This window comes from Quercus robur, chromosome 2 (assembly GCF_932294415.1).
Source record: "Quercus robur chromosome 2, dhQueRobu3.1, whole genome shotgun sequence".
In the NCBI taxonomy this organism is placed as follows: domain Eukaryota; kingdom Viridiplantae; phylum Streptophyta; class Magnoliopsida; order Fagales; family Fagaceae; genus Quercus; species Quercus robur.
This window is the reverse complement of record NC_065535.1, coordinates 26,334,524-26,344,788: the sequence shown is the minus strand read 5'-3', so window position 1 is coordinate 26,344,788 and position 10,265 is coordinate 26,334,524. Positions and strand designations below refer to the sequence as shown.

General features: G+C 31.5%; 1 protein-coding gene across 1 annotated transcript; it reads left to right on the top strand.

Annotated features, from left to right (window-relative positions):
- Positions 1-929: 929 nt before the first annotated feature.
- On the top strand, positions 930-9,903 carry LOC126713084 (auxin efflux carrier component 6). The gene is made up of 7 exons (XM_050412733.1): positions 930-1,426; positions 2,033-2,694; positions 6,210-6,411; positions 7,129-7,214; positions 7,487-7,644; positions 7,831-7,907; positions 9,257-9,903. Exons 1-7 carry the CDS (start codon positions 999-1,001, stop codon positions 9,321-9,323), a joined length of 1,680 nt encoding a protein of 559 aa, XP_050268690.1. The 5' UTR covers positions 930-998; the 3' UTR covers positions 9,324-9,903.
- The last annotated feature ends 362 nt before the right edge of the window (positions 9,904-10,265 follow it).

Below are 10,265 nucleotides of genomic sequence, written 5' to 3'. Positions count from 1 at the left end.
GCCTGTTCCAATTTTGAGTGTCTTTGAGAATAATTTAAAGGGTGCTATGTAGACATGCGACTTCGTTCTTTTGCGTTTATTCCTTCTTTCTACTTGTATTTTGTTTGCAGGTTTGCTATTGTTTTTTTTGATATTAGGGAAAAAAAATGTTTGTCCTTTTTTTTTTTACCCTAGAGAGGAGGGGTCTTAAGATGAAATTGAATTTGTAATGGAAAATTGGTCCTTTGATTCAGCGTAATCCGTCACTCATTATTAGTACCATTATAATTTATAAAGCAAAGATGACAGGAATAAAATTCATCATCATGGCTAACCCCTGAATTTCTTGATTAATGACCTAATCAATGAGGCTCCAAGCACAACGTTCAAGTAAGATCGTATTATCATGAAAGTGTAATCTATATATGATTCTATACTTCAAGTGCATTATATTCTTCTCAAAAAAAATAAAATAAAAGAAAAGTGCATTATTGGTGCTCTCGCAGTAAAAGCAAAGCATTTTTTTTTAGTTCACATCACTCTCCAACTACCGAGAGGAACATACACACAATACTGGATCTCCTTATTATGCAACTTTAACGTCACACATAATGACAAAATTATCATTAAGCTTCCTAACATTAACTTCTACGACGTCGGTACCTATGTTATGTAATCTTTCACACTTGCAAATTCAATTGCTATGTGTTTAAGTGATGACAGGTCTCATTAATGCTTAGATGGGCCCATGTTATAACGTTGTGCAGAGTTTAAGTGGTGCGGGATCGGTGTGGCAGTGACCATACATAGGACTCCTTTTTGTAGATTTCAAAAAAAAAAAACAAAGACCCGAAACTTCCGCTAACCAGAGTACCTCCAAAGTGAATAAACAACTCATTGAAGGGCATTTTGGTCTATAAATATCCTATATAAGGACTTACCTCCTTTCCTTGCTCAATGCTCATACAACTCTCATCTCATGTACTTATTATTCACATAACTAAACTGAGAGAGAAAAGATGATAAGTGGGAATGATTTCTACAAGGTGATGTGTGCAATGGTTCCTCTGTATTTTGCAATGCTGGTAGCATATAGCTCAGTGAAATGGTGGAAGATATTCACACCTGAGCAGTGCTCTGGTATTAACCGGTTTGTTGCTGTGTTTGCGGTTCCAGTACTTTCCTTTCACTTCATATCTCAGAACAATCCTTACCAAATGGACACAAAATTCATACTTGCTGACACTTTCTCTAAGCTTCTAGTCCTTGTTTTGCTCTCAGTTTGGGCTGTCTTCTTTAATGGAGGCTTGGATTGGCTTATCACTCTCTTTTCAGTAGCTACGTTGCCTAACACACTTGTCATGGGCATTCCTTTGCTCAAAGCCATGTATGGAGATTTCACTCAGAGCCTCATGGTGCAATTAGTTGTGCTTCAGTGCATCATATGGTATTGTGATCACCACTAATTCTCTTTTCCCTTCCTTTTAATTTTTATTTTTTCATTATCAAATTTTAAATGTAAATAGCCTAGTCTTTATCTTGACTCTTGTAAAAGCTTGAAAGGTCTTTTTCTTTTTTCTGCTCTCTCTGTGTATGTGATAGTTACTTAGCTTGAACTTTTATAAAAAGTATGTAGAAAGTTAAAGCAGTGATTTTTTTCCCCCACAGTGTTCACATTTTTTTTGTCTCTAGATGTATTTAATTAGACACGTCCACACATACCAAGTAATTACATTGAAAAAATTTTGAACCTAGAATCTTGTTAATCTTATAAGGTTTTGGCAACCACTAGATCATTCTTGGTATTCTCGTGACATTAAAAAAAGAATACCAATCCTTCCTCATATGTTTATATAAAAATTCATGAAGTTTAGAAATAAAGTATTTTTTACGATATCTTTCACACTTGGATTTATTATGATTAGACTATAATAAAAATAGTATCTATGAAAATGTTTTGCGTTTCTCATATATGTCCAAAGAGTATATAATATATATATATATATATATATATATCCAAGAAATGATAGTTGTATTTTTATTTTCTTTGCAGGTACACACTATTGCTAATCTTGTTCGAATACAGAGCTGCAACCCTCTTAATCCAAACCCAGTTCCCAGGCAAAACAGCAGCCTCCATATCCAAAATCGAGCTAGACAATGACGTGATCTCCCTAGACGGCCGTGACCCACTTCACACCGAATCAGAGGTCGAATCCAACGGCCGAATCCGCGTCCGAATCCGAAAGTCGACCTCCTCCGCCGCAGACTCCATCAACACCCCACGACCCTCCAACCTCTCCAACGCCGAAATCTTCTCCGTCAACACCTTCGGCGGCGGCGGTGGCTACCGCTCCGGCGCCAGCCCTCAGTACTGCATGTCAGGCTACGCCTCTTCCGACGCTTATTCCCTCCAGCCCACACCTCGCCAATCAAACTTCAACAACAACGAGTTGGATCAACTGGAGATGATGAACGCTGCCAATACCAACAACACCAACACCCCTGTTTCGGTTTGGTCAAGATCACCAGTTGGGAGGCTTTTTCGCCACCCATCTCCGGTTTTCTCCGGCGTTAAAATGCTTTGGGACTCATCACCATCATCGGTGAAGTTCAGTAATACTCATCATGAAGAAGAAGAAGAAGAAGAAGAAGTAGAAGAGAGACAAGGGTCATCTACTAACAATCACGTTGTGGTTGCACTTGCTGCAGCAGGTACGTACGTAGTTACTTACGTTCGTTTTTTTTTTAACGTGCTCTCTCTCTCTCTCATCTCTCTGTGTCTCCACCACACGCGCTATAGTCTATACCATAACACAGTGTAGTGTCATAGTGTGTACATGCTAACTTTATCTGCTCCATGCGTCGTCGTTTTCTTCAACAAACGTCTGTCTGTATTAAACTTTATCATTATGTGTGAAACATGTAAGCCTTTTTCAGGTGGGCTTGTACGTTTTGTCTCCAAAGTTTATCATTTGTATCGATCTGACCCGATAAAGCTGCTCTAATTTGGTCTCTGTCTTTATAGCCCAAATATTCTCAAAAAAAAAAAACTTTAAATTTTTCATTAATAATTTTAAAGACTTCAAATTTTTCTTCATAAGTGATGAAATGTGATTGAATCGCATATCATGACATAACAATAATTATGAAAAATATTGGGACTCTAACATTTTTATAAAGAGATTAAATTCGGTAAAGATATGGTGTAAAACTTATATTTTACACTTCTTATCTTAACATGTTACACCATCTTATCACATATTTAAGAATAAGTATAACACCTAATTAATTTTAATATCCATATATAAATCTAACCAAATTATGAGTTCATTAAAATATTATTAGGTGTGGTAGGATGTATTAAATTTTAAGTAAAATATTGATGTGATAATATTTTATTAGATAGTATAAAACATAGGTTTTACCTTTCATCCTTACTAAATTTAAACTCTTTTATAAAATATATTTTTTACCCTTTAAAATGAAAATAACTTTAACCTTGTTTTTTTATGATGTCATTGGAAAAAGAAAATAGATTGAAATAGATCTTAGATAGTTTAGGGACAATTATTCTAAAACACAAGGGTTCTATAAATAACAAATTACGCATTTTGTTATAATATGATAATATAGTCTACTTTAATCGGTGACCCATCACAAAAGTGGTAGCCATAAAAACTCTCTAAAAAATATCCCTAGGGGAAACAAAAAAGCAATTGAGATCTCTCTCATCTCTTAAAAGCAAATAACCTCTCTAGATGGGAAAAAAAAAAGAGAAGACAGGTATTTCTAGGATTTTATTATTATTTATTTTAAAAGCTTCTAAGAATTATCTAAGTCAATATTAAACAATTTTAAATAGAGGTTCAATATATATGATTAGGTTAATATACTCTAATTTTGTATCAAATTTCCTAAATTATATTTCAAATTCACTCTAAGCAATTTGTATCATATACCCCTCTAATTTGAAACAACTTCCAACAAATTATTTCACTCTATTTAAAATTACTTTTAAACCATTTGAAGCTAATACAATTTTTTTTTTTTTTGACAATTCCAAAAAGTTATCATTAACAGCACACAAACTTCATTGAAAATTTAAAGATTATGTTTCAAAGAACTCGTTGAACCTTTTCAACAAATTTTCATAACAATTGAAATTTAATAACTTCTTTGGAAAAAAGTTAAACATTAACCAAAATCATTGTATCATATATAACAACAGAAATTACGTTAGAAAAGTAACAATTAAGTACATAAATTGGTCAACAAATGTCCTTTTTTCTTTTAACCTAAAGTGAAGCAATCTAAAGATCAGCATTTTGCATACCTTTATCAAATGATATCTTTATAGAATTTTTTTTTCAAGATTTTGCAAAACTAATAGAAAAAAAAAATACATAGGTAGTTTTAAATTTATATAATCTCTTGTACTTAAATTTTTTGTCCTATTAATTGCAATTCCCCATTTAGAATTTGTAGTCATTTAGTATATATCACCAATCATTCTGAGATGTTTGGTGAATATAGATTGATCATTTTTCTAAAATGTGTCCCAGTCAACGCAGGGAATATAAACTAGTACTTTGTACTGATACCGTTAATCTTTAATATATATATATATATATATGCTACTTCTTTTTTTTATTTTTATAAGTATATAAAAGCTACTTAGTTAACTAAGCTTTCGTTTACTAGATTAACTATCTTATTAGAAAACATACTCTAAATTTTGCATAAGAAAATATGCGCGTTTGTAATGATTAGTTGAAAAGGCTATGATTGGGTTGAGGTTATAATACTTTATTTGAAACTACATTCTTAAAAGAATGATTAGGATTATAAGGTTTTTAGTTTTTTATTATTATTTAATTTATTGAAAAAAAAAAAAACCTTCTTAGCAATTTAAATGTTTCTTTCCAAAAAAAAAAAAAAAAAAATTCCTTAATTTTGATTAATAATGAATAGAATTTTGAGAATGATAAATTATAAATTTGAACCTCAATCTCATTTAGGGAAGTATATTTTGTTATTTAATACGGAGTTAACATTATACAAGATGTGTTTGGCTTTCCTCTAATGTATTTGAACACTAGAAGTGAGACAGAAGTGACATTTGTCTTAAATGGTCATTTGCATGCTTGTGTTCTATTTTATGTCCTTGTGCGCATGGTGCAAATCGCACCCATAACATAAGATAGGATATATACCAACTTAGAGTCTAATGATAAATAGTTTTATATGGATAGTCTAAAAAGTTAGACAACGCTTCATCACGCTTAGTACATAATTTTTTATAGAAATATTAGCACGATTTATTATAATTAAAATATAATAAAATGATATTAACAATATATCTAGATGCAAATGATGTTACTATAATAGCAATAAATCATATCAATAATTGTGAAAATATATATATATATATATATATTTTATGTCCAAAATGTCTACATTTTATATTCATTGTATAAATTGTCACTTTTAATTTTTGCTTTTATTGTTTTTGGATATCCCCTAATTGAGTGCTCACAGATGACTTGACAGAACAAAACAAGTGGCCCCCTCCACTCCGCACCAATAGCAAAATAAATATGTTAAAAAAAAACCTACAAATGTGGTCAAAAGTAATCTCCAATTTTATACACCCAACATTTTGCTTAGTCAGAATTTTAATCGATAGGTGCCATCATTTGTTCGAGGCACGTGTGTAATGATATAGGAGGGCCTACTTCATTTCCAAAATGTTAATCATGTTAAAGAATCCAATATGGTAACCCCAACCCAAAACTTTCATTTTGTAATTATTTTGTCTATGTGTCTCCTAAACCTAAAAAAAGAAAAAGAAAAAGCAAAGTAGAGTCTAACACAGTAACACTACTACCTTGCCACGTGAATAACCATCCAATTTTAACGTTGATAATTTGATTAAACTGGGTATAACTTTCAGGGCCATAAAGCCAAAAAAACCCTAACTCAATTAATAAAGTATTTTATAATTGAATGTTTCTCAAAAAAAAAAGAATAAGATTTATGTTCAATTTTCTGTTTATATTAAAAATTATTTTATGTTTTGACCTAATAATAAAGAATAATTATCATAAAGTAGGCGTCATAAACTTGAAATATTATTGTATTTATATAAATAAAAAAAAGGGGATTTACAAGTTAATTGTATCTCATTTCGATATTAACAATGCATTTATCTTTCATTATTCTGTCAGGAAAAGAAATTAGCTTCAGAGATAGCACAAAAGTTCAAATTCCAGAGGAAACAGATACGAAGGGTGCTGAGATTAGTCAAGAAATGCCACATGCTTTGGTCATGTTGAGGCTTATACTAATTGTGGTTGGACGGAAGCTTTCTCGCAACCCAAATACATACTCAAGTGTATTAGGGGTTTTGTGGTCTCTAATCTCATTCAAGTGAGTAGGTTTATTTGGTTTATATTTGATTAGGTAAATGCATTATATTTTCAAATTAAATAAACCAAGAAAATATAAGTAATCTGAAACACACACATTGAAGTCATCCTTATCAACTTAAACTCAATGGGAAAAAAAAAGTCATCCTTTTCAACTGACATACTTTTGTTTTATCAAAGTGGTGTCATGAACCCCAAGTCAAATAGATATTGTAAAATAAAGGAATATAATCATTTTCATTTCACTTCAAAATAGAAGAAAGATATTTTTTTGTTGAAATATGGAGAATCGGAAGTCACTTTGACAAATCGTTTGATCGACTCAGTGGATGTATTCCATCAACATCGATTATTTCCTGCTCGAGGAAGTGTGCAATCGTTCATGAATGAGGTCATGTCTTGTGTTTGAAATTGATTACTCGAAAAAAGAATTAGATTGTGCAATAATGAGAGTAAAAAAAAAAAAATACTTACCTAAAATATATTATCCTTTAAAGAGGGTTCAAATTGTTATGATAATTAAAATTTCAAATGAACTTAACAGTGTCATTATATTTAGATTTATAATATTTAATTTGAATTAGGCCATGATTTTCCTACTGGCATGTACAATCTTTTATCATACATGAAGATTTTTAATGAATAATTATATATGTAATAATGTCAATCATAACAAGGTTTTTTTTTTTTTTTTTTTTTTTTTTTTTTGATCTTGCAGATGGAATGTAGGGATGCCCAGTTTGGTGAAATACTCAATAAAAATAATATCAGATGCAGGTCTCGGAATGGCCATGTTCAGTTTAGGTATGTATTATGTCAGCATAATATATGACAAACGCAACATACAGACATTTCATACATTTGTTAGCACAAACTTGGTCATAATCACATGCACACTTCAAAATTCATATAATTTTCATGTTGGGCATGAGATATACCAAAATTGTATTTTGATAAAAATAGTGTTTATTATTACACACAACTTAATTCACACATTTCTATACACAATTGAAAAAGCAACTGAAATCATGATCGAATTTAACTTTTTGATAATGAGCTATTGGTAATTGCTGCAGGGCTGTTCATGGCCCTCCAACCCCGGATTATTGCTTGTGGAACAAAAAGGGCAACAATAGGGATGGTGATTCGCTTCCTTTGTGGGCCCATAATAATGTCAGCAGCATCGGTTGCTGTTGGATTAAGAGGTGTAAAACTACATGCTGCCATTGTACAGGTACCATATATGATATGCACAACTGAAGAATATATATACATGCATGCTTATTTCTTGTATGAATGTACCTATTTTTTTGGACAGTACACTAGAAAGAGAGAGAGTAGAAGAATATGTATGTATATGTTTTTTACGGGTGGGAAACATTTCTGTTGTGTATTTGATAATGTTATTACTGAATCTCAGGCAGCTCTTCCACAAGGGATAGTACCATTTGTCTTTGCAAGGGAATATGGGCTTCATCCCGACATTTTGAGTACAGGGTAAGTTAGATGAACTCTGATTTTGAAGAATTTTCACCTACGTTTGTGAATAATAATATTGACATATAATAGAGTTTTATATCCAAGATAACATTGGATTAAAAAAAAAAAAAAAAATCTTGAGAGAGTTTTTAAAATTTGCTTTAAATTCATCAATAGCACCATGCATTGGAAAATACTCGGCAACCAGGTATATTTACTTTTGGCTTATAACAAAAAAGATTGCACTACATTGGCCACCCTGACTTTTCTTTTAACCGAATGAAGAAAATGCTTGTTTCTTTATTTCTGAGGCATGTGATTGGAATCTTGCCACTAAATCCTGCTTGAATGCCTAGAATTTATGTAGGCAACTCTAGCTACACTAAGAATAACCCTAAAATTAAGCTAATTAGGGAATGCGGATTATATATTGTAGGCGCAATGGGGATGCCTTTTGTGTAATTCAGTTGCTTCTTTTTGATATCCTAACCTTCATCACCACTTTACCAGTACCCCACCAGTAATAATTCTCATTGGAAACCCCTAATGTCTCTAGTAAGTACCGTGTTTCAAGTTGTAGGGTTATAGGATTTCCTTTATATTGAATAATGTTGTCTAATTTCACATGCATATTCATAAAAAAGAAAAAAACTACTGAACTTTTAACCTACCCCACGCTGCATAATGCAGCCCTAGAATATCATACATCAAGGATCTGCCTAGCTAGGAAATGAATAATTAACTAGGAAATTGTGGAGACACAATAATTTGGACATAACATAACTATATATGTGATTTGTGACTAGAAAGTCATTTACCTTTTGTTTCTTGACCTTTTACTTTAGTTATCCAATTAACAGTGGAAGTCCTTTTTACATTTGTATATTAGACTTAGGAATAGGATGATCCGTATGAAGATTATTTTGTAGCTGAAAACTTACGTTTCATTGTCAGAATGGCAGTAACTTCAATATTTTCCAACGATCATGTCTTTGACTTCTGTTTATTTTAGATAGCTTAATTATTTTATATAGTATTTATCAAAATATATGGTTTTTGGTAACATTTATGTTAAATGTGTTATAAAAAGCTAAAATTCAGTTTATTTTAAAAATAGTAGTATTTATCATACACACCTTAATGCACACATGCACTTTTCTACACAATTGAAAAAATAACTGAAATCATGATTTTAAAGTTAAAAATAAATTGTGACTAAAAGTCACGATTTCAGTTATTTCTTTTTTAGTTATATGTAAAAGTATGTGCATTAAGATGCGCATGGTTATCTTTTGCTAATTGTTTTGGATAATTGTAATTTCAACGAAGAGACTATGATCCTCTATATATAAATCTTTCTTTTGCAGGGTTATCTTTGGAATGTTAGTTTCATTGCCTGTAACACTCCTCTACTACATATGCATGGGTCTATGAAGAAAAAAGACGAGGATTAGAAAGTTTGAATAAAGCATATATGTATTGGAGCATCCAAAGTATTACGCACCTAGTAGCAAGCAATTAAGCAAGGAGTTCAACGAAAAGTACCATGTCCCAACAATATCATACGTTCCTTACCACCGACCATTTATATATGTGCATATATGGTCGGCCCCGTAATGTTGGATCTGGCCAACATGCCATATCATTACATTAGCTAGATCAATGCTTCGTAGCCTTTTCCTATTTATTGTAATCGCTATGAAAAAAGAAAAAAAGAAAAAAAGAAAAAAAAAAAGATTGACTTGCGTAGTGGATATATTATCAAAAGCCAAAAGGCTATTAATTAAGGTCAAACTAGAATGTGACAAGATCATATTTATATATATTAGGGTTTTCATGCTCCTGGGGTGACTGTCCTATAGTACATAGATTAGTGGTAGCCGAAAGGGAAAGCTTATCATGACCTATGATTAAGGTAGGAGACTTATTTTCTTTTAAAGTTGTGGCAACCAAAGTATGTTTTATTTATGAAAAAAAAAAAAACAAAGAGAAAAGTGAAAAGAAATTTATGTCATTTCCAACTTCTGTTTTTGTTTTTTCAAAATCCCGTAGCAATCATTGTTATACAGTGCAGGATTTTGATTTTCACATATCTACGCTTTTTTTTTTCATGTTTATTTTTATGTGTTAAAATGTAAATATTCTCACATTAATTATGAATTTGTGTAAAATAGTGGATGTGAACAAATGTGAAAGAATATTTTTCATAGGGTATTAGATGCTATCTCCCTAAAACTTTCATGTATGAAAAAGAGAAAATTTTGGCTTAAAATTCAAGCTTTGTACGAGATGAAGCAATATATCCTAAAGAAAAGGGAGGCATAAGGATTACATGTGCACAAAGCCTATGACAAGAGAACTTCCTTGCGGAAGAAG

Bases quoted from the DNA above. Each gene is read 5' to 3' on its own strand.
- LOC126713084 (XM_050412733.1), top strand. From the start codon at position 999: ATGATAAGTGGGAATGATTTCTACAAGGTGATGTGTGCAATGGTTCCT. The intron at 7,215-7,486 runs GTATGTATTATG...TAATTGCTGCAG, and splicing joins AATGGCCATGTTCAGTTTAG to GGCTGTTCATGGCCCTCCAA. The intron at 7,908-9,256 runs GTAAGTTAGATG...TTTCTTTTGCAG, and splicing joins CCCGACATTTTGAGTACAGG to GGTTATCTTTGGAATGTTAG.